The sequence below is a fragment of the Sander lucioperca genome, chromosome 16 (assembly GCF_008315115.2).
Source record: "Sander lucioperca isolate FBNREF2018 chromosome 16, SLUC_FBN_1.2, whole genome shotgun sequence".
Classification (NCBI taxonomy): domain Eukaryota; kingdom Metazoa; phylum Chordata; class Actinopteri; order Perciformes; family Percidae; genus Sander; species Sander lucioperca.
Window position 1 is genome coordinate 27,804,003 of NC_050188.1, and position 26,634 is coordinate 27,830,636.

General features: G+C 42.0%; 1 protein-coding gene across 7 annotated transcripts in view; it reads right to left on the minus strand.

Annotated features, from left to right (window-relative positions):
- Window positions 1–753: 753 nt before the first annotated feature.
- Window positions 754–26,634, minus strand: part of anln (anillin, actin binding protein) — a 33,628-nt gene continuing 7,747 nt past the window's right edge. Inside the window, exons 4-25 of one of the 7 annotated variants that reach the window (XM_031279301.2) lie at window positions 25,764–26,092; window positions 24,001–24,400; window positions 23,592–23,791; window positions 23,027–23,134; window positions 22,801–22,912; window positions 21,096–21,397; window positions 20,455–20,603; window positions 18,871–19,012; window positions 18,551–18,686; window positions 17,892–18,074; window positions 16,878–17,004; window positions 16,484–16,532; window positions 15,758–15,811; window positions 15,610–15,654; window positions 14,816–14,848; window positions 14,680–14,698; window positions 13,134–13,246; window positions 12,347–12,400; window positions 9,612–9,698; window positions 9,114–9,221; window positions 8,551–8,723; window positions 754–1,245 (exon numbers count right to left, since the gene is read on the minus strand). In XM_031279301.2, the coding sequence (XP_031135161.1) occupies window positions 1,131–1,245; window positions 8,551–8,723; window positions 9,114–9,221; window positions 9,612–9,698; window positions 12,347–12,400; window positions 13,134–13,246; window positions 14,680–14,698; window positions 14,816–14,848; window positions 15,610–15,654; window positions 15,758–15,811; window positions 16,484–16,532; window positions 16,878–17,004; window positions 17,892–18,074; window positions 18,551–18,686; window positions 18,871–19,012; window positions 20,455–20,603; window positions 21,096–21,397; window positions 22,801–22,912; window positions 23,027–23,134; window positions 23,592–23,791; window positions 24,001–24,400; window positions 25,764–26,092 (3,038 nt within the window). In that variant the 3' untranslated portion in view covers window positions 754–1,130. Of the gene's footprint in view, window positions 1,246–8,550; window positions 8,724–9,113; window positions 9,222–9,611; window positions 9,699–12,346; window positions 12,401–13,133; window positions 13,247–14,679; window positions 14,699–14,815; window positions 14,849–15,609; window positions 15,655–15,757; window positions 15,812–16,483; window positions 16,533–16,877; window positions 17,005–17,891; window positions 18,075–18,550; window positions 18,687–18,870; window positions 19,013–20,454; window positions 20,604–21,095; window positions 21,398–22,800; window positions 22,913–23,026; window positions 23,135–23,591; window positions 23,792–24,000; window positions 24,404–25,763; window positions 26,093–26,634 lie in introns of all 7 variants that reach the window. The other 6 variants (XM_035992870.1, XM_031279303.2, XM_031279302.2 and 3 more) reach the window with 6 other exon arrangements.

Here is a 26,634-nt window from a genome sequence, read left to right on the forward strand (position 1 = left end):
TAAGCACTACAAAGGGAGGGAGGGAGGGTCATACAAATAAGTCTCCTTTAAAAATAAACAAATCCGCACTTTGACAGGATACAAAGGTGTAGACACAACGTTTGGAGGCCATTGCTACATACACCGAAAAAAGCAAATGGTTTCTTTTGTGTAGACGAGCCATTCTTTAAAACATCAGAGTAAAGGCTGGTTGATACATTTTGAACTGTACTGTACTGCAGTAGGATGTGTTTAAAGTCATGAACAAGCAGTGTTGCTGTTACAGTCTGTCCACCAAAGAGCACTGACAACTTTGTGTTTACACTGTACAATGTTCAGATTTGTAAATCATTTGTTTACTCTGTGATATCCTAAATGGGACCCTTATCAAACAATGTCTGTTTAGCATTTTCATAAAAATGAGTGTTTGGTCAGGTTCTAGCATGGAATATGTAACAGACCTTACCCCCCAGTTATCCAAAACTTGAACGTCCACACTAACATTTACAGAACAACAATAATACACAACACTAAACAAACATTTCAAAAAGAATAAAAGCTGGGGTATTATAACTTGTATGAAAAATCTGTGCACGACGATAAAGAAAAGATGTGAAAGTCCTGCCGCAAATTATAAAAGCTAATATATAAAGTAAAAACTTAGCAGTATTGTTCTGTGCCGTCAAGAAGGATAAAATGAGATAAAATTGTGGTGCCTCAAATTAGTATTTCTCTGTAATTCAAACACCATTTATATATATATATATATTTTGATTTTAGCTTTAAAACCAAATAATTTAAAGCCATGCACTGTGTCAAGAACACTTAATATTGGCATTAACATAAAATAAATTCAGCAACACAAAAATACCCCAAAATAGAGTATCAAACCGGTCTAGAGGTGTATCAAAAAAAACAACAGTGCCAAACCCCGACTCCTACACAAAATACTGTACTGAAATGTTTCAAATGTATGGCTTTATTTACTTTCCTCTGATCTATAACTTAAACACTAATGTGTTTGATTACTAATCTCCTGGAAAATATCCACAAGTTAAAAATATTTAACAATTGTTATAGTGTATTGCACTTTGTATTGGCCATGTGTCCCTGATATTGACAGAAGGGCTGGTTGTGACAGAGTGCAGTGATTACAGCGGCCTGTAGCAGGCGTCTGGCTGCCACATTCGCAGATCCACCACAATCTGGTTCAGCTTCTTCATCCACAGATTCCTCTCGTCCTTTGTGTCTGCACACAGCCAGTTTCTGCACAGAAAAACAATGCAGGCTCACGGTTACGTAGGTAGCTGGGTATCATTCAAAGATTTTCAATACCAATACCGTGACTTCGCTACCGGTAAGTAACCATACTTTACTTTCCGATTCCAATTTCATAAAACAAAAAGAAATACACTAGATTATTTTCATAGTCGATTAATCTGTTGATTATTTTCTCAATTATTCGATTAGTTGTTTGGTCTATAAAATGTCAGAAAATGGTGAAAAGATATTCAATTTACTGTCACAGAGGAGAGAAGAAACTAGAACATATTCACATTTAAGAAGCTGGAATCAGAGAATTTTTACTTTTGGTCTTAAAAAATTACTCAAACAGACGCTCGATGGTGTTTTTTGCCCCCAACGTCTCCTTCCAGGCAGCGCTGCGACCGCTGCCTTCAAGGCACCTAACCCTAACTATAACCAGTGCCTAATCCTAGTGCCTTCCAGGCAGAGTTGCCTGGTAGGGGCCGTTGGGGGCAAAAAAACACCAATAAACCAAACAGACTAATCGGTTATCAAAATAGTTGGCGATTAATTTAAGAGTAATCGATTAATCTTTGCAGCTCTAAAATACATAATACGGCACAATTACTTACATTACTCTTAATTTTTCAGCTCCTACTACGTGAGCCCCGTCTCTGTGCATAACGTAGAGTTTTTCCTGCATGTCTCTACGACGTGTAACGTTAGACAGCCAATCACAGACATTATTAGATCTTGGTAGAAGCATGCTGCGTGCTGATTGGCTCACTGACGCCGATGAGATTTACTCCTTAGGTATTGAAATGGGGTAGCTGTGCCTAAAACATCAGTTATCTTTACATCCAATTATTTTCATATTTATGTGTTGAATTATAATGTTGACTGGAGATTGTGGGGTTCAATGAAGTTGGAATTATAACAGAAATACAATAGTCAAATAAATAGTGATAAAGTGTAAAGTCGTGTGCCTTCCTGTGAATGTTTTTATTCAATAAAATGTTACATATGCTAAAAAAAAGAAAGAAGAAATGGGGTACTGAGTGACGAGGCATGTGGCCGGGTTGGTCTCAGTGGGTAGAGCAGGCGCACATATATTTAGAGGTTTATGCCTCGACGCAGAGGTCCAGGGTTCGACTCCGACCTGTGATGATTTCCTGCATGTCTTCCCCCTCTCTCTCCCCTTGAATCACCTGTCCTGTCCATTAGAGGTGGAAAAGCCCAAAAAATAAATAAAAATAATCTGAATGACGAGGCATTTTTTTCAATACTTTAGAGCAGTGGTTCCCAACCTTTTTTCCTTGGCGCCCCCCCTACTTATGTCTAAGAAAAGCTGAGCCCCTCCAAAACCGAAGTTGAGGTAACTTTCCCTTACTTTCTTTTTTGATACAGAGGAGTTATCAGCACTTTTACGTTTCTCCGCCATGTTTCGTTCATAAAATAGTAATGCTGTGGCGGGATGATAGCAGCTAGCAGCTAACAGCTAGCAGCTGACCTGATGACAGCAGGGTCCCAGGTTAAGAGGTCCCGGAGGTTTGGCCTACTAAGTAGCCTGCCTACAAGTTTAAGCGAGAACAAAAATATATAGTTTTTATACAGACTTTTGTATACATTATATATTCTAGTGTATTATAATTTCTTTAACATGTGCAAATATTTTTTTTTTTTTACCTCAACCTCAAACCAGATAAAGACTTGCGCCCCCCCTGTGATCTTTGCCGCCCCCTTAGGGGTCCCCGGACCCCAGGTTGGGAACCACTGCTTTAGAGGGTATTCGGGCGGTTCCTAAAAAGGATTGAGTTCGGTACCCAGCCCTAATGTTATTTATAGACACACTTTTTTAATAGACATGTTAAAAGAAAGTGTGTATATGTATGTATGTATGTATATACATACGCCTCATTTTCACGTCATCCACAAGCGACAGCAGTCGGCGGGGACGAGGCAGCCGGCAGCTGCCTTCAACCTCCTACCTAACAGTCGGCTCTATCGCCTAGTTTTTATTAGTTTTTATTATACTAATAAAGTGTTTTTAAAACCAAAGATACATTTTTACGTGTAAGTAAGTATTAGCCTCACGCTAATTTATCAAGACTAGGCCTAAACTAACGTTAGCTTCATGGCAACCTCTACACCTGGCGAGTCCCCACTCCCCCTCAGGATTTCCTCATTGTTTAATAATACAAACAAAGAAATTGCTGACCTCAGTGAAGATGTTCGTCGGCTTTCCGAGGACTTAAAAACCAAAGATGCTTTGTTAACCGCCTGCTTGGACGTGGCTCATAATCAGTCGCTCCGGATCTCATCTCTCTCGGCGGCCTTCCAGGATACCGCGCCATGGGACCCAGCTGCCTGCCCACGCCCATCGTCCTGCTCGATTTACCGGTTATCAAGCCACCCTGGACTGAGGTGGTTTGCGGCCGAAAGAGAGCCTCGGGTAGGGCTCCATCGCCTCCTGCCCTCAGCCTCTCCAACCGCTTCAATGCCTTGTCGGAGTCGGAGCCGGTAGCGGCCAATGCGGCTCACCGGGCTCGCCCCGCTTCAAAGCAGACTGACCAGCCGTCGTCACGGAAGACGATTGCTACCGCGCGGCGCAAGCTTCTGAGGGATGCGGTAGTCAGACGGTCCGGTGGCCTACACTGCCTGGATCGGCCAAATGACAACGTTCCTCAAAAACAATCCCCACAACCGAACGGTAAGCAATCTTCCTCTTCTTTTCCCTGCCCATCTGAAACCGACACTGACTGTTTTGCTCCCGTCACCGGCTATCCACACCCCCCCCACTCCTCGTCCGCTCTTCCCCCTAACCACAGTAATTATTGGGGACTCCATCACTAGAGACCTACGGTTTCATAATGCTGTCACACACTGTTTTCCCGGAGCCAAAGTTGCAGACATCCTGGCTAAAGTTATGGACCTGATACCCTCATTTCCGACCTCTATCAAACGCATCGTGGTCCATTGTGGACATAACGACATGTCCACTCGGATTCAGGAGTGTGAGCGCACAAGGCGAGACTTTACCACTCTCATTGAGGCTTTAAAAAGCACTGGGAAGTCGTTTTTTATTTCGGGCCCACTTCCATCTCTAGGTCGCGGATCATGCCTCTTTAGCAGACTACTCTCCCTTAACACCTGGCTCCAGCTCACATGCAGCATTCACAAGATAGGTTTTATTGACAACTTCAATCTGTTTTGGGAACGTGGCTCCCTGTTCAGCAGGGATGGGATTCATCCCAATACACGCGGAAGCCAGATGCTACGTGGAAATTTGCACCACGCCCTGCATACCCAGACCTCTGATTGACTGTTTACATCCCGTAAACACTCTCACAAGCACACTGACCAGACACACTCTCCCAAAGTCAATAATCAGAGATACAGCGCTACACGCCCCTCTGTGCTCCCTTCAGAGCAATCACCCATTCATAATCCCATAACCACCGTGTCTGTCCCCCGACTGAGACCGTTTAAACAAAACACTAACAAAAGAGGTGCTATACTAAACAACCTAATTGGAATTAAAACAACCACTGCAACGATAGAACAGAATAGGAAAATCAAATGTGAACTATTAAATATTAGATCTCTGTCATCAAAAGCATTATTGGTAAACGAATTGATATCAGATAACCACATTGATTTATTCTGCCTCACCGAAACCTGGCTGGGCCATGACGAATATGTTAGTTTAAATGAAGCCACTCCTCCCAGTCATAATAATACCCAAATTCCACGAGGCTCAGGCCGAGGAGGGGGAGTTGCAACCATATTTGACTCGAGCCTGTTAATTAATCCTAAACCTAAACTAAATTATAATTCGTTTGAAAGCCTTGTTCTTAATCTTCAACACCCAACATGGAAAACAGTACAGCCAATTATATTCGTTGTTGTTTACCGAGCACCAGGTCCATATTCTGAGTTTTTATCTGAATTCTCAGAGTTTTTATCATGCGTAGTCCTTCAATCAGACAAAGTACTTATTGCAGGGGATTTTAATATCCATGTGGACGTTGACAGCAATAGCCTTAGTACTGCTTTCAATTCACTGCTAGATTCAATTGGTTTCAGTCAGAGGGTGCATAAGGCCACGCACTGTTTTAACCACACCCTCGACCTTGTGCTAGAATATGGCATCAAAATTGACGATTTAATAGTATTTCCGCAGAATCCTTTATTATCAGACCATTCTTTAATAACTTTTGAATTCCTACTACCAGACTATACGAAATTAAATAAAAGTTTCTACACTAGATGCTTATCTGACAGTGCTATAGCTAAATTTAAGAAGATATTCCAACAGCACTTAACTCAATGTCATGCCTTAATATAACAGAGGACTGTTATGTTAACTTTAGTCCCTCCCAACTTGATAACTTTGTAGACGCTGCTACGGCCTGCCTACGGACTACTTTAGACTCTGTTGCTCCTATCAAAAAGAAGATGACGAAGGAAAGGAAACTAGCACCTTGGTATAACTCCCAAACTCGTAAATTAAAACAAATCTCACGAAAACTTGAAAGTAAATGGCGTTCCACCAAACTGGAAGAATCTCGTGTGGATTGGCAAGATAGTCTAAAAAATTATAGGAGGGCCCTCAGAAATGCCAGATCAGACTATTACTCATCACTAATAGAAGAAAATAAGAACAACCCAAAGTTTCTTTTCAGCACTGTAGCCAGGCTGACAAAGAGTCATAGCTCTGTTGAGCCATCTATTCCTATAGCTCTGAGCAGTGATGACTTCATGACCTTTTTTAATGATAAAATTATAACAATTAGAGAAAAAATTCATCACCTTCTGCCCACAGCTTCTAACGGCTCACCATTGGGCGCAGGAGGGCTAGAGAGAACGATAAGACCTGATACTTATTTAGACGGCTTTTATCCTTTAGACCTCCAACAATTAATGTTAAGGGTCACTTCAGCTAAGCCAACTACCTGTCTCTTAGACCCCATTCCAACGAGACTACTTAAAGAAGCACTACCCGTGGTCAATACCACATTACTAGATACGATCAATATGTCCTTATTAACGGGTCACGTACCGCAGTCTTTTAAAGTAGCTGTGATAAAACCTATTCTGAAAAAACCCACCCTCGACCCTGAGGTCTTAGCCAACTATAGACCTATATCTAACCTCCCGTTTCTCTCCAAAATCCTTGAGAAAGTAGTCGCTAATCAATTGTGTGACATTCTGCATAGAAATAGTCTATTTGAAGACTTTCAGTCAGGATTTAGAATGCATCATAGCACAGAGACGGCACTGGTGAAAATCACAAACGACCTTCTAACTGCTGCTGACAAAGGACTTGTCTCCGTACTTGTCTTATTAGATCTTAGTGCTGCATTCGACACCATTGACCATACCATCCTCTTACAGAGACTGGAACATTTAGTTGGCATTAAAGGAATCGCACTAAGCTGGTTTAAGTCCTATTTTACTGAGCGATCCCAATTTGTTAATATTAACGATAAACCATCCAAATACGCTAAAGTTAGCCATGGCGTTCCTCAAGGCTCAGTGCTTGGACCAATTCTATTCTCTTTATATATGCTTCCTCTAGGCAATATTATTAGGAAACACTCAATTAACTTTCACTGTTACGCAGACGACACCCAATTATATCTGTCAATTAAGCCCGACGAAAGCGGTCAGTTAGCTAAACTTCAAGCGTGCATTAAAGATATAAAATCCTGGATGACCCACAATTTTCTGATGTTAAACTCAAACAAAACGGAAGTTATTGTGCTGGGACCCAAGCACCACCGAACTTCATTATCTAAATATATAGCTACCCTAGATGGTATTGCCCTGGCCTCCAGCACTACTGTCAGAAATCTAGGAGTCATTTTTGACCAGGATCTATCCTTTAACGCCCACTTAAAACAAACCTCAAGAACAGCCTTTTTCCATCTTCGTAACATTGCCAAAATCAGGAACATCCTCTCGCAAAACGATGCAGAAAAACTAGTCCATGCATTCGTTACTTCCCGGCTGGACTACTGTAATTCTTTACTGTCAGGCTGCTCAAATAAGTCCCTCAAGACCCTCCAGCTGATCCAGAATGCTGCAGCACGTGTTCTGACAAGAACTAACAAAAGAGATCACATTTCTCCTGTATTAGCTTCTCTGCATTGGCTTCCTGTAAAATCCAGGATTGAATTTAAAATCCTTCTCCTGACCTACAAAGCACTAAATGGTCAAGCACCATCATACATAGAAGAGCTCTTAGTACCTTATTGTCCCACTAGAGCACTGCGCTCCCAGAACTCAGAGCTACTTGTGGTTCCTAGAATCTCTAAAAGTAGAGTGGGAGCCAGAGCCTTCAGCTATCAGGCTCCTCTCCTGTGGAACCAGCTCCCAACTTGGGTTCGGGGGGCTGACACCATCGCCACATTTAAGAATAAACTGAAAACCATCATCTTTGATAAAGCTTATAGTTAGGGAGTGAGGAGTTGCAGCATAGTAGAGTAGAGTAGAGGGAGGCAGGAAGTACAAGCCCGTTCCGGCAGGGGAGAGTACGAGCCCGGTCCAGGGCCCCTCTCTTTAGCCTGCCTCTCTTAGTTATGCTATTATAACTCTAGACTGCTGTGGGAAGCTCCTTCCAAGGACACAATGAGCCGCTCCCTCTTCTCTCTTTTCACTTGTCTCCTTTTGTGTGCATCTTAGTCCCAGAAATGCCTGTTACTAACCTAGCTCTGGGGAGTTTTCTCCCCGGAGTCCCTTTGCTTCTTCTTCACCCAGAATATCGCCTTGGAATTGGGTGGCACCTACACCGGGGTCCTGGGTGCAGCTGACGCTATGGACTTACTACACCCTGCTACGCTCTGCGTTTCCCCGCAGTGTCCGACTGCGTCCTGCCGCGTCCAACCGCGTCCACCCAGGCTGCTGTGCCACACTACACCCCGTAACGCCCTGCTGTACCCTACTATGACATGAACTACTACGACTACCATTGTGATCACTGTTTCACTATCTTTATTATGACTATTATTGCCACCATTCACCACTCCCCCAACTGGTGCCGTCAGACACCGCCTACCAAGAGTCTGGGTCTGTCCGAGGTTTCTTCCTAACAAAAAAGGGAGTTTTTCCTTGCCACTGTCGCAATAGCTACTGCTAATGCTTGCTCTTGAGGCAACCACTGTAATAGTTGGGGCTTCGTAAACTACAGAGTGTGGTCTAGACCTACTCTATCTGTAAAGTGTCTCGAGATAACTCTTGTTATGATTTGATACTATAAATAAAATTGAATTGAAATTGAATTGAATACACATACATACATACATACATACAGTAGGCACTTACTTGGTGACACACATGGTGTTCTTGCACTGGCTGACGAGTGTTTCTTTGTCATCCTCTCTCTGTGGCCGGACTGTGATCAGCTCAAATGTGTTGGGTCTGGCACAAAACTCTCTGTTGGCTGGTTCCACCTTCTTACTGGTGCAGTTAGCCAGGTTGATGCGACCAATGGGATTCTGAAAAGATAAAAAAAAAAATGGGGTTAACACAGACAGACAAACTGTCAGGTGCCTCAGTCCATTGCTTAAGACCCTGCACTGGCTACCTGCCTCTTTTAGAATTGATTTTAAAGTGATTTGACTTAGGTTCCAGCCAGGTCACTAAGGTCCTCCACTGTTTGTTTTTCTTTTAAATGTTCCCATAAAAGTACAGGTGAAGGTGCATTCTGTTTTTACGGCCCTAAATTGTGGAACTTGCTGCCAATGACCATGAGAGGTAGCGTTACCCGTTTAAAATCATGGTTGAGTAATTCAAAAAAATAAATAAAACTAATATATACAAACACCCCCCAAAAAACAGGAACCACCAGTCAATAAAAAAAATTAAAGAGAGTTTTGCCCAGTTACCTTGCGCTTCTCATCATCTGGGTAGGTCCAGTAGGAGATGCAGTATCCCGTCAGGACACACCACCTCCGGTGCCAGGCTCCGAATCCACTCACATCTTCAAACATCGTCTTCAGGAGGAGAGGAATTATAATCACAACATATATATGTGTATTGGGAAATAGCATCAGCAAATCAACGCCAGCCTGAGAATAGCTTAATTCCGCGTTAATGATTTGGCATGGGCCGGTTACCGGTCTCAAGGTATACTGCTCACGGTTTCAAAACAGCTAAAAGTTCCCATCATACCGTTCCTAAGGTATGATCTGTTTTTAATGAGTCTTCAAGGACAGAAAGTGCAGCTTAGAAACCCCTCTTCCTGCCAGTGTGCAGTGTGTTTTAAAATAAAATACATTGTGTCCAATGGAAAAAAAGTTTAAATTTCTTTGCTGAAGGTTATCATAGTGTCAGAATCTTATACCGGCCCATGCCTAGTGGTGATTCAATCTACTTGCACTCACCAGGAAGCCCTTCTCCTCCACCTTTGAGCCAACCTCACACTGCATGGTGAGGTAGACGTGGCCCTCCAGAGGGCACAGGAACGGCACCTGGAATCCAACGTGCAGACACTTAATGAAAAGCCCGGGCATCATGTTCACCATGTTACAAGATATGGTTAAACAAATAAAAGGTTTAAGATGGTAACAGCTAGGGCTGGGTACCAAATTCAAGTGCAAGAACACCATGTGTGTCACCAAGTAAGTGCCTACCATTCATATGTACATATACTATATATACATATCTATTTTTTTTAACATGTCTATTAATAACAGTAGGGCTGGGTACCGAACTCAATCCTTTTTAGGCACCGCCCGAATTGCCTCCTTAGTATTGAAAAATGCCTCGTCATTCAATACCAAATTAAGTAAATCTCATTGGCGTCAGTGGGCCAATCAGCATGCTTCTACAGAGATCTAATAATGCTTGTGATCGGGTGTCTGACTTTATATGTTGTCGCAGTAAAAACTCTGCGTTACGGCTCATGTAGTAGGAGCTGAAAAAAATAAAAAGATTTGTGCTGTACTATGTGTTGTAATTTCTTTTTGTTAAAATGGATTTTTATGAAATTGGTATTTAAAAAAGTATCATTTAGGAAGCGGTATCGATTTATTTTCCAACGTCGAGCCCTAGTAACAACAGTTGCTTAGAAGCACCTGTCAATCATAGAGAGGCATGAAAATAACTAGAACAGATTTGTGATCAGATTAAGCTCATAATGTCAGTGTCACAATGCATTTAATATAATATCCCGTGTTATACAGGGTACCCCCAGAAAGACTTAACACCTTTTTAATACCGCCTAGGATGAAATGTAATGCCAATGTCATGACCATTTAATTGAAAATCAGTATGGAGTGCTTAATTTAATAAAACATTTTATTATAATACTCAGATTTTTGTCATTCCCACTATATGTGTTTGTGTCTAATGGCGCTTTTCCATTACATGGTACCTGCTCGACTCGCCTCGACTCTACTCGCATTTTTTGGTTTTCCATTACGAAAAAAAGTCCCTGGTACCTGCTAACAGGTACTTTTTTTTAGTACCTCCTCAGTCGAGGTTCCAAGCGAGCCGAAAAGGTGACGTGAAAGCGACAGACGGGGGTGTCCTGAACAAACCCGCTATTTTTAAACAGTTTAGCCAGCTGTTTTTTTTTTTGCTGCCTCCAGCTTCTTTAGAAACTAAATGTGTCTTCTGGCAACACACATCTTCGACGTTCTGTGTGTGTGTGTCGCGTTAGGTCACAGTAGTTTACTGCGGCGCCGCTTGTTTACAATTTTGCGGAGGCTCCAATCCAGGCAGAGCTTTCGCTGTAGCCTAACTACACACACACCAGCGCACAAGTATAAACATCAGGCCACTTTTACATAGGCTACACAGGCTACAGAGAAAGCTCTGTGTGGAGCCTCCACAGAAATGTAAAACAAACTCAAGTGGCCTGATGTTTATACTTGTGCGCTGTGTGTGCATCGATACGTCATAACGACCAGCCACGCTGAGGCGGTACTAAAATCTGCAATGGAAAACGGACGCACAGTGTGTCGAGTCGAGTCGAGCAGGTACCATGTAATGGAAAAACGCCATAAGTGACTGATGGGAACAACAATCTTTGACATTGGTCCAGTATTAAGAGAGATCGCTGCAGTCGGCAGCGGAGACACAAGCTACAATATAAGTTAATAGGACAAGAGTCCAGCTTGTATTTACCTTCACTAAATGTTCTGTTTTTGCTGCTGACAGACTCTATTAATTAATTAATTAATATTCTAAGTGTCTGACAACATTATGGAAAGGATCCCTACAGAGATAAATCTCTCTAAAAGCTCTTTGAGACCTTTCTGTTTAACCAGAAACAGCTCTGAAGTCGATAGCGCTAAACCAACCAGACTCCATTTAAAAAAGCAATACTTTGAGCGTGTATCGAGCCAACATATTTTCACATGTAAATCAGTAAACTATGTGTTTATTTCAACCAAAACTAGAGTTGTGATGTTTGGAAAAATGGAAAGACGACCCAAAACGGCGTTTCATAGTTTTATTTAGTTTCTGTCGACTGTCTGAAAGAAGTGTACTTTACGATGCTAAAATTACTGATTTCCATGGATCTGGTGGGTTTGATTGATTGATTTTTAAAACAGGGATAATGCACCAATAAACATTAAACTTGTTAAACAAGAGAATACGTCTTGGGCCAGGTTATAGCAACAATTGCTAATTTCCACCTGTAGTCCCTGGGCAGGTTTAGCGATTTTGCTTAATACTGGACCAATGTCAAAGACTGTTGTTCCCATCAGTCACTTAACATACATAACATATGGTCCAGGTTGAAAAAAACGGTAGTTACCCTTTAAGAAATCTTATGCTATAGACTGAAAATACAAAATAAATAGAATAAAAAATTCCCTTATTAGGAGTTAGGTTCTGTTTTTTTTTTCTTTTAAGTAAAATGTAACTGAACAAACACATTATTATATGACGTTACGTATTTATTCGATCCCATGAAAGGACAAGAAAAAAAGACCTTTGTGAACAAAATGTAACACTGCACACAAAATTCAATACTTTGAGGCCTTATTTTTTTAGAATATTACATGTAATACTTTTAAGACACCCTGTTATAGTGACTTCACCCTCCTTCCCACACAAAGAGAGAGAGAAAAAACAAAAAAAACCATACAATAGGGCAAGTAGTAACCTTGGTATGAAACATGTCACTGAGAAGTTCTCTTTCCCTTGCGTCATATTTGATCTAAAAGAAAGAAAGCAAGGTAGGTGGCCCAGGAGTGCACAGGGAGACCAAACAGGGTTACTGTGAGTCTCTGTAAAGCCTGTACACAGATATATGACTACGGTCCAAGTGAGCCATTTGCTGGCGTCATCCACACAGCATGGATACTGTGCCTTCAAACAAAGGGCAGCCATATATTTGAAAATGCAGAATAAAAACAACCTGTAACAATATTACATAATTGTCCAATTGTCAATTTCTGTTTAACCGCAATGAATGGCTAACATTAGCTAAGGTCTTAAGGCGTATGACTGATAATTGTTCATTTTGTTTAGATATGCCAAATTGTAATTATATAAGTGATTATTGGTCAGACTGTTGAGCTAAAGTTATGCTAGTTGTTGGCACGTGACCCTATACACGTTCATAGCAACAAATATGGGGACACAGTTAGAAAAAAATGTTTTATGATTATAAAGAGGCGTTGTTTACTTCATCAGCTGTGTACCTGTGTTATTACATTATCTGGGTCACATGACAGTGATATATAACCAAAAGACATAACCTGGGCTTCGTTTTAAACTTTAAATTATTTTAAAAAGTAATAAATAAATATTTTTTAAATTTGACCGAAAGAGACAATTACATTGTGAATTGCAAGTATTTGTGAAACAATTAATTGTACAGCAACATTTGTAATGGTTACAGCTCTATGTGGAACAGGGACATGAGGTGACATTAATGGCCTCCATACCTTCTCCAAAGGGAACTTGTTTTTCCCGATCGAGGACAGGGTGAGCTTGTGTGATCCGACCAGGATGAAGTTACTGGTGCGAACAGCGTTGGGGCCTCCTGGACTGGCCACAACTACACACACACACACACACACACAGAGAATTACATCATGAATACCTCATTTGAAACTTAAAGGGATAGTTTGAATTGTTTTTGAAGTGTGGTTGAGGCACTTCTCCATAGTCCGTGTATTACCTACAGGAAACAGCCCCCAGTTTGGGGAAGCAGGCAGGAGTACCGACACCAAAGCTAAGCAATGTGCTGCTGTGTGTGTGTGTGTGTGTGTGTGTGTGTGTGTGTGTGGGGGGGGGGGGGGGGCGGGGGTAGCTAAATGGATTAATCCACCCTAAATGGCTCAAAAAAAAAATCTGTTCAAGTGTACGCTATATTTTGAATATTTTCACTGCTTTATCTTGCCATCTTTCTAAAGCCGTTATGTCCATCTATGCCACCAGACTCTTTTGGGGAAAAACAAAAACAAACAAAAAACTGTAATCTTACCTCACAGAACACAGGACTTGCTGGTTTATTACTGCCTCCATCAGTTAGGTAGTTAGTGGCATTGCATCCAAACTAACCCTTTTAAAACCCCAATGTCACACACTAAAACAAACTAACCGATGGAGGCAGCGGTAGACCAGCAACTCCTGTGTTCTGCGAGGTTAAATGACTGTTTTTGCCAAAGGAGTCTGGTGGTAAGGAAGGGAACAGAGATAACAGCTTCAGTTCCCCGTCGTAAAGGACTGTCTGACAGAAAGGTGAAGCGCTGAAAATATTTCAGTATTGCTTTCACTTCAGCTGAAACTGACTTTTTAGGTGTCTGAAACCTGTTTAGCTGCTGCCCCCGTCCACAGCAGTACACTGCTTATCTTCCGTGTCGGTACTCCTGTCTGCTTCTCCAAACTGGGGGCGTGCCGACCGCCATCTTCTGTAGCTAACACACTGACTATGGAGAAGTAGCTCATACAACCCCACTTCAAAAGATCTGATCTATCCCTTTAAAGGGGCACACCAATTTTACACATCAAGATTAGTTTACTTCCTCAGGAGTAATATTCAGCCAGTGAAAACAGTTGTATAATGTCTTCTTTGTCAAATCTGAGAAAATAATAATCACCTTTGGCTTGGAGACAACACATTCATAATAGAAAATATGCGTGACAAAGTAGAGGGGGGAAAGGGGGGGCTTAAACAACTTAAGCTGGATGTAGTGTAATCAAGAGGAGTATTCCAGTTGCATTATGGGAAATGTACATGAAGTGGTTTTGGAACTTTATTCTAGGCAATAAAAAATAGGAATCTGCTTCTTCAGTTTCAACAATTATATTAAATCTGTCTCTTGTAAATCTAACAACTTTATTGAAGTGCAGTACTCAACCCCTTTAAAAAGAAAAACATCTTGTGGCCTACATTAAGCATGTCCTTAAACTTTTTGTGGAATGCTTCCATTACATTTGACTTTACAGAGAAAAGTGGTTTTAGATTTATTTTAAAGTTTGACATACCTGGTGTCTGGCCACTTTTCTGCAAGACAAGATATAAAACCAAAAAAAAAATTAAAAAATACATTCCAAGTAGATAAGAGTTACATTCTGATATAAAATTCTTGAGGGTAGCAGAAAATAAATTGGAAATACTTACAGTGATGGCGAGGAATCTCTTTGGAGTGATAGCCTAGAAAGATAAAAGTAACGCAAATAATATATTTTTGATTCCCAAGAAAAGATGGTTGTGACAGTTTAATGTGTCTGAGGGATAGGTCTGCTACCGGCCAGTTAACATTCTTTAAGCGGGATTTATGCTTCTGCTCCACGGCGAGCTTTCGCTGTAGGCTACGGTCTGAAGTATATACACTTGTGCGTTGGTGTGTGCGTCGATCTCTTTAAGAGAATAGCAGGGCCGGCATGTGCATGTGTGTGTGTGTGTGTGTGTGTGTGGGGAGTGTGTGGTAGAGCGAGTGACGCTGATTATCTTCAGAGTGAGTCCCGACTCTAGAGTCATAGTGAGAGAAACAAAGTGTCTCCCCTGTTCTTTCTGACCACAGTGGGAAATCTGGAGCAGGAGAAGTTAACCCTCTCCTTGATGTCATGTTATTTATGGAGAACGAGAACCAGGAAATGAGTCGGGGGAAATGCAACGCCACCAAGCAACGGCCAAACGGACCAATCACAGTTGTTGCGGTCTGTGTTGCCGTGACGTGTAGTTACATCTTTTGAGAGGTGCACGTCAGGCTACGGCGTACGGTCCGCATCTCCAAGTACCTACATACGTACGTACCCACAGCGTTAATTTAACGCAGACGCATAAATTGGCTTTTATCCACTAAATGAAATGACCACCTGATGCTGTGTAGACAAACAGTGACATTCTCCATCTGCCCACACAGTGCACACCCACCAACATGTGAGGGTATCTGATGGAGAAATGGTTCATACCGACATACACAAATCTTGGGCCATGTGAACCTGTCTCCATATTCTCTGGACACACACACACTTAAAAGTATTAAAGCATGCTCCATTATTGACTTGACAATGTGTTTTTCATTTGGTAAAAAAAAAAAAGGGGGGGGGGGGGGGTTACCTTTGACTTGCTGGGTTTCTTCTTCTTGTCACTGCAGACGTCACGCTTCTGCACCTGAGGATGTCATCAGTTAATGCACAAGATTGGAATGAATCAGTGGCCAGTAATTCTAGATAGCAGCTCAATCCTAAAACATGTATCAGTTATCCAAAAAATGTTTCACAAGGCTTAAAGCATCTAAATATACTGACATGAAAAGATAAACTGGGGGAAATAGCAGCAATTATAATAAAATACATTTTATTGAATGTGGGTACTCAAAGACCCGCCTCTTTCTGTCTTTCATCACCCCTTTAAAAAAGGTCCCATAGCATGAAAATGTCACTTTATGAGGTTTTTTAACATTAATATGCGTTCCCCTAGCCTGCCTATGGTCCCCCAGTGGCTAGAAATGGTGATAGGTGTAAACCGAGCCCTGGGTATCCTGCTCTGCCTTTGAGAAAATGAAAGCTCAGATGGGCTGATCTGGAATCTTCCCTTTATGAGATCATAAGGGAAAAGGTTATCTCCCCTTTCTCTGCTTTGCCCGCCCAGAGAATTTGGCCCGCCCATGAGAGAGAGAGAGAGAGAGAGACACATCATGGCTTGAAAACAAGCGAAGCATGGCAGTTGGTCAGAGAATCTCACAGCTGCTGTTACAAAATGTAAGACTTCAAATTAAAGCAGTAAATACAGTGCATGTGGTCAGAGCATCGTTATTTGGCATCTGTAAACCATGACACTCACCAAGCAATAGACCTCTATATCAATTACAAAGTCACTGGAGACATCGGATCTGAAAGTGAGGAAGAGGAACAATCATGATTGACATAATAATTCAAGTACACCAGTATAGAATCTGATCAAAATATTGATTTGAATAACACAAACTGTGTTTTTGTAATAAAATCATTTCTGTTCAATATAGACTGGTTAAATCGAATGTGTTGAATACGTTTTTATCAAACAAGCACACTAAACATCATCTGTCAACTGCAAACAAAAATGTCTGAATCACAAATAATAATAATAATAATAATAATAATAATAATAATAATAATAATAATAATAATAACAACAAGTCATTATCAGAAAATATGATGCATGTTCTCCTTAATATGAGCAGGAGTGCAGGATTTACATGGTGAACTTGGTAGGGAAAGCCAGCGTGTCCCCACTGAGGCCGCGGTGTGTGCTGGCTAATGGTGTGGCCACAGTGTTCTCTGCTCCAGCCCGAATCATTACGAAGAAGGAATGTTTGGTGGACTCTGAAGACAGAAAGGAGAAGGGCTTGTAGTTTTCCTTACTTTGATTCCTAACACTAATGTCACTGGCAGTCTATTTAAAGCCCACACTTAAAGCCCAGTTCAGACCAAAGATTAGCGACGAGACAAAACCGTTTCAGAACGTTGCCGGCCCGTCTCAGGCCAAATGATGGTGTCGCATGCGACTCAGCTGGTCAAGTTGCCAGTGGCTGGTTTTAGAACGTAAGGGACCTGTTTCAACAGCCAATAGAGAAGTCTGCAGGTCAAGTCGGTTACAAACTGTAGAAATAAAATGATCCATAATACATTTTATTTCTATGTTACAAACTGTCGACTGGTCAAAATGGCAGAGTTGTAGACCGATGCTCAACGAACGCTGGCGAGCATGCTACGTGGTCGAGCTAGATAGAGTGACTAAAGAGAGGGAGCAGCGTTAGAACTAAGCAGTTAATCACATAAACAAAACGTTTCTGCTGATTCCTCGCTAGAAATGCAACTGTAGCAAGCACTACTCACTATCACTAACGTTATCCACATTCATATTTAGTTGCAACAAATGATACATCCAGCTACAAAAAAGTTGGAAAGTCGGAAGTTAGAACGGAAGTACTAAGAGTCGTTACTATGGAGATGATACAACGTCTTGTCTTGTTGGTGTAAACTGGCAGGTTTCAAAAAGTTGCAGACCGGTGGTTGCAAGTAGTTCTAAGTTTCAACTGGTCTCATCGCAAATCTTTGGTCTGAACTGGGCGAAAGACACAGCAAGAGGAACGAAATGGTGATGTACAATATCGAGCATTAGTGACAACAGAGATCTGGAGATAATGTTGAACAACAGTGGGCTGTTGCTTTGAATGACTGAACTGTGGTTATATACATTTTGAGCCTACCTGGCTTGTTGGCAATGGAGCAAACAAAGTCTGCCTTGAGAGGCAGGCGCAACTCCTGCAGGGTGACGGAGCCCTTGGAGGCCGCCATGCTCATAGGTTCTGGGGCCACAGAGGCCTTTTTCTGGCTTGTTGGGTCTCCTTTCAGACGGTCCAGCTCCACCTTCAACGCTTCCCTCCTCTCCGCTAAGAAGGTCACAAGGACAGAAAGTCAAGCTTTGACACTACCCCTTGGAGTCATCAAATCCTACATATAGAGGCTTTAAAATATATACAGACAGGCTGTAGTGGTGCTGTTGTATTATGGCTTTATTATTTATTTAAGGCAGATGTCTATAAGCCTAGAAAAGGCAGCTTGAATGCATTAGCGCTTTTGCATGATTGTGTGGACTCAAATCTTGTATGTTGATTTTTTTCTTCACATTCAAATTGCAGTGTGTGGTTGGTGACAGTTTTAGTTAAGTATAGACCCCAAAATAAACCCCATGGGTACGGTTTTAGAATTTGAATAAAGAAAAATATAATAAAGCATTCTCAAGGATAGCTACAGGGTTGTTGTCTTAATAAAATTTATAAATACAGCTAAATCATTTCTAAAATCACATGTAAGTGCGCCTAGCATGGGTATGCATAGTATTCGTCTATGGTGTGGATTAACTCACTTGCCACCAGCAGCAGCCTCTCTGCCTCAGCCTCCACCTGGGATCCTTTGCCGTGCTCTTCATCAGTGCAGCAGTTGAGTGCCTGACTGGCCTGATGAATGACTGTCTGTTGCAGGTTCAGCTCATTTGTCAGAATCTACAGAAACGTACAACAGAAAGCTTAAAGCTTGCTCTCAAAGCTGTTTGAAACCATTGCTTTTCCCCCCAAATGTAGAAAAACCAAGTCCTAAGTGCATAACAGAGTTCCCACATGAAAATGGCACACTCATACTGTAATCTGGCATGAATCAAAGTTAAAAAATGATTAATTCCAAACCAACCTTCATCTTCTGTTTGATGCTAAAGAGGCTTGCTCCTCTGGGTTCCTCCGCTCTGTGAGAAACGTCCTCTTTCCTCACAATCACCTGTTTTATGTTGGGTCTCTCTGTCTCTTTCACCCTGATGGACCTATATGCATCAATGCTAGCACACACAGAACCAAACAGATGCATATAAGATACACATGTACTGCAACAGCGTGGACAGCCGACTTGAATCCATAGTTCATTTATATAAGACCTTTCGCAGACACCGTCACAACATGCTTCACAGTCAAAGAAATAAAATTGAATACAGTCAAATAAATAAATAAAAAGATAAAACACCAGGGCCCCGTTTCAGGAAGGAGGTTTAACAAACTCTGAGTCTAACCCTGATGTCTGAGTTGATTTACCCTGAGAAGGGAAACCCTGAGTTTTCGGTTTCAGAACAGCTGATATGAGTTGGTTCAATCAACTCGGAGTAGGTTCACGCGCGTGCACCACCACAATAAAAAGGCAGCATGATGTGGCCATGGTAACAACCACAAACACACAGGTCGGCGGAAATACTCATGCGCACATACAGCGAGTTAAAAACAACAACACAGCGGCTGCTGCAAAAGAGAGAGAATTTGTGTGGGAGAAAATTGCTGCTAGAGTAAATATATAAGTATAGCCTAATATTACTGGTGAAATGGTATTGAACCTATAATCTATTTCATTTAGGTGCAATACTGCGGGCGAAAAAGTCCTAGGCTTACTAATCCCACTGAGGCTGCAGCACCATCATTAACAGAATTATAATTCATAATCTTTTATTTCAAAGGGTTTACATCATTCACCTGCAATACTCCTTTTTAAAGGCTCTTACTGGTTTGTGTCCAGGGAACACTACAAAACATTTAAAACACGTTTCAGAGTGAGTCACACTCTTCTGATGGCGCTACAGTGGCTTTACTAAAATGCTCCGCATCACCAATGTTGTAAAGAAAAATTTATGTGACACAAATAATCTGCTGGGATGTAGAGCTTGCCCAAGATGGGTGACATTAGTGATACGAGGACGGATAAGGTTATGTAGCCTAGGCTGCATAACAGACTGGGAAGACAAACCATACCGCTCAAATAGGAAGTTATCTGAAAATTCGGGTCTTCAATATCATCTCCCGACAACACCCTGCGAAGTAAAGCAGCTTTTTCATCAACGGGATCGTCGACACAAGGAAATGCCATGTTTTTAGAAAGAAAACGTTTTATAGTCTGCCTAACATGGTTAATAAACCAACACAATTTTTTTTTATTTATGCCGATAAACTAAAATGCGCCTGATTACAGACTGAATGAATGAATGAGGAAATGAGAGAGTGAAAAAAAAAAAAAAAAGTGACTTGAAGAAAACCTGCTCCTGACCAGGTTAGGTTCACAGGCTCAGTTACCACAGTAACTGACTCTTAGGTGAAGTTACCTCTCTTTCTGAAACAGAAAACCCAGAGTTTCCCCTCATCTCAGGGTTAACAATCTCAGAGTTTTCACTAAACCTGCTTTCTGAAATGGGGCCCTGGTAAAATATACAAGGAAATAAATAATAAAACTGGGAGCACTTACCTATATGGCAGTTTGGGGTCCTCGCCGAAGGCCTCAACACTGTCTGAAGATGCCGCCCGCATCACGTTGGCTCTCTGGAACTTGCTAGGTTTGGAAACATTATCCGGAGTGTTGCTCTTCACGATGAATGAGCTGGCCGGAGTCGACGTCTGTACAAAAGACATCGAGAAAATGCACACATGCATCACAGTAAGTACATGTAAGTGGTAGACAGACCTCGTGTCCGTACTACCTACTATTTGGCCTGTAACAATTATTACATAGTTGTCTAGTCGCAATTTATTTTTACATTATCGCCATTTCTTTGTTTAACCGCAGTTAATTGCTAGCATTATCTAAGGTCCTGAGGGGTATGACTGTTGATGGTAATTGTTGATTTTATGTTCATTTAAGGAAAATATCATGATAATAAAGCAGTTTACCTCATAGGCTGTGTACCTGTGTAATTACATTATCTGGGTCACATAACAATGACCAAAAGATGCGTCCTGGGATTCATTCAAAACTTTTATTTGTTCGAGAAAGTAATAAATAAATGAATGTTTTAAATTTGAATGAAAGACATTTATATTGTTAATCACAATTATTTCTGAGACAATTAATTGTACAGCAACATTTGCAATTGTTCCAGCTCTACCTACCATCATTCTTCTCTCTGGACTTTTCACCACAGCAGCCACAGTCTCTGCTAGTGGAGTGAGGAGCGACATGGAGGAGATATTTAAAGCATCTTCCTCATCATCATCACTCTGCTCCAGGACGCCATCAAACAGCTCATTGATAACTGCAGAGTTGATGGACTGGTCCACGTTCATCTCTTTCTCTTTGACCACCTCCTCCTCTTCTTCTGGGGTTTCATCACTTGTTTTCTCTACAGTGTGGCCGACCACCCTCAGAGGACTGGATGTTGAGGCTGGAGGCGAGACCATCAACCCATGACCTGCTATTTAACACAGTCTATGTTAGAAAACATTACATTTTACCTTATTAGCCACACTCAGGAGGTACATCTAACGATTACAATTGAAGCCAACATAGGCATGTGCATACTGAACACCTCTACCAATACTTGTAAACTCTCAAACTGGCGGTGACATTCAATGCCATAATGCCTTAAATTCAATTTAGCTAACCTTTAAAGAGTTTTGCCTTAAAACTTATTTCTGTGTCTCTATGTCTCAGCCTGGCGCAGCTGCAAAATGTGCTCTACTACTACTTAAAGGACAATTCCGCAAAATGAACATGGAGGTTAATAGCATATGTGTACCGAGTCGAACGTTCTCTGGGACATGTTTTCATGTTAATTGAATGAGTCTCTAGCTTGAACCAAGCTAGCGCAAACCGTAGTTAGATGCTAACGCTACCTTTCAGGGCAGAGGGTAAATTGCTATTTCTACACCACTAACAAGGCTCAAAATATCACCACACTTGCACGGTAGCATAATGAAGGTCCCTACATGTAAACCGAAGCATTGAGAACTTTGTAAGTGTACAGACAGTTTATTATAAAGATAGATTATAAAGACAGTAGCGTTCACATATACAAGCAGGCGCCATCTTGGAAAACAGTCATGAGCAGTCGAACGACAAACGCCGTGCAACCAGTAACCAGGAACATAGCTCAAACACGTGGCTCAAAATCGCCCTCCGATACCAACAGAAACGGAATTATTCTGCTGCAATGAATGTCAGCGTGGGCTTTGGGGACTTTGGGGAAGTAGCAGGAAAGGAACTAAAGAATATTTAGACTGGGTGCTGCAAGAAAAATGCTAGGAGAAATCATTAAAGATCCAAAACACCCAGATAAAAGGCTTTTCTCTCTTTTAAGATCAGGAAGCAGTGCATACACCAGGATCCCAATAGGGGTGTAAATCACGAGTTTTATCACGATACAATATTATATAGATTCTTTGGACAAGGATACGATATTGGCTAATATCTTTAGGTCTGTCACAATACGATTTTGATTTGATTCAATTCAGGGGCCTGCGATTGATATGAGACAACAACATTAATGGCCATTTAACACAGTTACATTTATAGCACCTAAAAAAAAATTTAAAAAAAAAACTAAAATATGATCTGACAATTGTATAACTGAGCTCTTCCAGACATTTAAATTAAAAACTATTCTTTTTAATACAAAGAATAATTATAAGGTTTATCAATCCAGATCGATGTATGGTTACACCCCTCCATCCTAAACGAGGCACTGCCTAAAACTTTCTTCAAGTCAAGAGAGCCCAATGAATGAAATAACTGCCAATGTTAGTAACACATCACTTAAACATATGTACACAACAAAATATAAATGTCCAAACCCCTAAAGGAAATATTGTTGAATACCTGGAGGAGTGCACTTTGTGGGAGTATCTGTACTCTCAGTAGAGGGTGCTGCGGGTTCATCCTGTGGCTCACATGGGGCAACTTCAGCCTCCACTGGCTTGTCAAGCTGTTCCTAAAAAGCACACTTTTATTAAATATAATCTGGCATATGATACAGAAGCATGTCTGTATTGTGAGATGTCAAACACAAATTTGGCATTTGTGTGTCCAATGCTTGTTGGTCAACCTTGATGTCTGCGTTTTTATTGGTTTCTGCCGCTTCATCTTTGTTTTTCCACATATTGTTCCCCTTCTGGAAGCGACTGCGAATCTGAGCCAACTCAGACTCGCGCTCCTGAAATGAGGGGGTTGATTTAAATCTCATTTTACTATTGCTATATCAAACAAAATTATTGCAACAATAATATTATTATTATATTAATAGTAGGGCTGCACGATATAAGGAAAATACCTAATTGCGATTATTTTGACCGATATTGTGTTTGCAATATGATTCGCGATAGTAGAGGGAATGATGATATTTGCATCATTATTCTCATTTCAAAATGATTTTATTGTGATTTTTGCGAGGATCTGTACCAAACAGATTTTTTAATTTAGTCTGTAGGAAAGGATTTGTAGGCCGGGAGGTCTCTGCAGCACCACAATACTTCATTCAGAATGGTTTGACACATGTTGCCTTTAACCCCGCCCCCTGCGATTTCAATACTGCACTAGTCCATATTGCGATTTCGATAAAATTGCGATTAATTGTGCAGCCCTACACAATAGTATGTCCAACATTACTCTACCAGCTTCTGTCTTTGGGCGAGATCAGCAGTGGTTGTGCTTGCAGCCTGGGCAGCTCGGAGCCTCTCCTGTACCAGCCGGGTGTTTGGTGTGACTGCTGATGGAGTTACAGTGGGAGTCTTGGCATGGGTCCCTGCTGGGGAGCTCTGGTTGGTACGCTCCTGGCACCTCTCGCCAAAACGCTCCAGAAAAGATTTTACACCTGTTGGGAAGGAGGCAAAAGAAATATACCATGTTCTTTCATATATGTGGAGGAGACTAACTGCACCATCACATACTAAACAAATCTAGCTGTAATATTACTGCCTTCTGCATACGATTAAAAATATTTCACTGACACTGAAGAACTGGATCATCACTCTGTATTCAATTTCATAAAATAATTCCAAAATGAAGTTCAACATGACTCACCAGGTGCTCCAGCAGTGGCCATTTCCTGAGGACCAGAGGGGCCAGCAGTGGTGGGCCTGGCACGGAGTTCTGGCTTCTGGGGGCTGGAGGTGGGGATGAGACCCGTGGAGAGGGCCTGACTCTTCAGGGGGCTTTGAGGCACTGATGCTGAGGAGGAGGGGCCAGCCTTCTGGGGACTAGAGGGGAAGGCAGTTCCCTGGATGGAGCTCTTCTGGGGACTAGAGGGGAAGGTCGTTTTCTGGATGGAGCTCTTCTGGGGACTGGGGGGGAAGGCCGTTTTCTGGATGGAGCTCTTCTGGGGACTGGTTACTGGCTTAAGTGCTGGTCTGGCTGCAGGAATGTCAGCGTCCTGAGGGCTTGGTTGAAACACTCGGCCTGGCTTTGCTGGAGAGTTCAAAGCCTGCTAAAAAGACAAACAATAGTTCCTTTAATTTTGTGCATATTCAAAAACAACACAGGTTGAGGCTTCCTGGTGGTCTAGGGGTTTAACTGGTAGATCCTAAATTGGATCTGCTAGAATGGTTGACGTAGTTAGGTTTAGGCATGGGGAGTGGGGATTGGTTAGGGTTAGGGTAAGAATACCAGGGTAAGCCATCAGAGGCAGAATAAGGCGGGCCACGAGGCACGTCCTTTGACGTTGACACATCTAGCGGATCCCATCTAGCATCTACCGGTCTAACTGGACACGCAGAACAAAAAAGAAACATGCCAGCTGCTGCACTGGCAGGGGCATGTTGCGTCAGTTATCGTTGTGGCAAAGAGCCCTCTGCATCGAGACCCCGCTGTGCGAACACAGTTACCAGTCAAACTAATAAAGGGGATGATTTGTCTCTCACTGTCCGCCTTACTCCGGATTTCCACTGAATGCAGAACGTCTGCGGACCGGCTCCGTGCTCCGCCGTCCGTCAATACCCACTAGGTCCGGATTTGTTACGGTACGGCTGCGGCCATGACTGACAGCTGTAGTCACGAGGACCCACAAGATCTCGCAAATTCACATAGAATAGAACCACAAAACCAACAACAGTTTGTTTCCATCCAGAGGAGTAGAGTGGAAACAACTCTGTGCTGTGTTTTCAAGGTGTAGTGCAGGGAAATATGATCCGCTGTGAGCACGGTGTATTTTATTTTGAAAATTAACCGGATGTTTATTTTGTTTCTGTGCTCGACTTCCTATCCCGCACTATCTGCCGTGTGCTGAATTGCTGCGGAGCTCTCCGGCGTCGGGCAAAAATAGAAGCTCTGCGTATCTGCTCCGGAGAGCTGGGACGCAGTTGGAACGCAGCCGTTCCGCAGTCAGTAGAAATACACACATTGACTTTAATGGAAACCTAATGACTCCGCCGACGTTCCGGAGCCGTTACGCATCCGGTGGAAATTGGGGGTTACATGGCCTAATACGGTGACATGTAGTTAGGACTGCAATTATATTCATTATCGATTCATCTGCAGAATAGTTTCTTGATTAATCCAAAAATAATTGTCTGGTCTATAATATGTCATGTTTGGCATATTTTTTCTTGATTTACTTATTGGTGCAACTCTTATCACGCAGGTAATCACTACAAAGTCATTCAGCATCTTGTGAGCAAAGTAACTAAGCACTATCAGTGGATTTAATTTGTTTTTAGGGTCTTCATTTCAGATCTGGCAGATTAGATGAAATGAAAAAAGCAGCCAAACTCACTGAAGCAGACAGCTCGTATAACATCAGTCAGACAGACATAACTGGTTATGCCAAAGAAGAAGAAGACAATATCTACCTGAGAGCTGGGTGTAGACCTGCTGCTTGCAGTTGAACTGGCCGCCACATGGCCAGCAGCACTTGGCTTAGTGCTGGCAACCACAGTAGCACCTCGGACTGCAAACTTAGGAACAGCTGTAGCGGGCTTCTCTTTTGCATTCTCGTTGGGAATATTAGCGTGGCTAAGGTCGTCTTCCCAGGATCCGATGGTGGCAGCGAGGTTGGCGAGTCTGCCTCTCCTCCCTACCGGAGTTCCAGAGGAAACGGTGGGGACGGCAGCTGGTGTGACCTCAGCTTGTCTCTGCAACAGGGACAGGGGGGTGCAGTCTGGAACTGCCTCAGGGGTGTCTGAAAAGGTGGCAATATGTTAGATTTGGGCAGGTACATGAGGAATGGACAGCAGTGTTTTTCCTATAATTCTACAGAAAAATATATTATTTCAATGCCAAAAATAACACCAAATATTCATTGTGTTTCCCCTATATTCATTCGCCGCAGAGCACGAACTGCAGCGACGCACTGCTGTGAGTCCATGGACGAGGGAACTGTCTGTGGTTAGTTCACGTCTGTAACAGCAGGACAGTTGAGTGGGTTATCTAAACTGCTAAAGTCAGTTGAAACATTGTTGGCAGCCTTACAGTTACAAACGGACTAGATAGTGAACAACACGCTAACGTGCTGATGGATTCACTGTTTTTAGCTGAGCTGGACTAGATAATATTCTGTTAAAACAATAAACTGTATGGTTAAAACAGATCGGAGATGCTGTTTTGCCCTCATTGTTCCCTGTGAAATTTATTGGAAATGATGTAATGTTTACATGTGTTTTATGTGGAGTGAGCACAGCACTGAAATAAGTTAGTATTGTAGTGAAATAACAGAAGTAACTG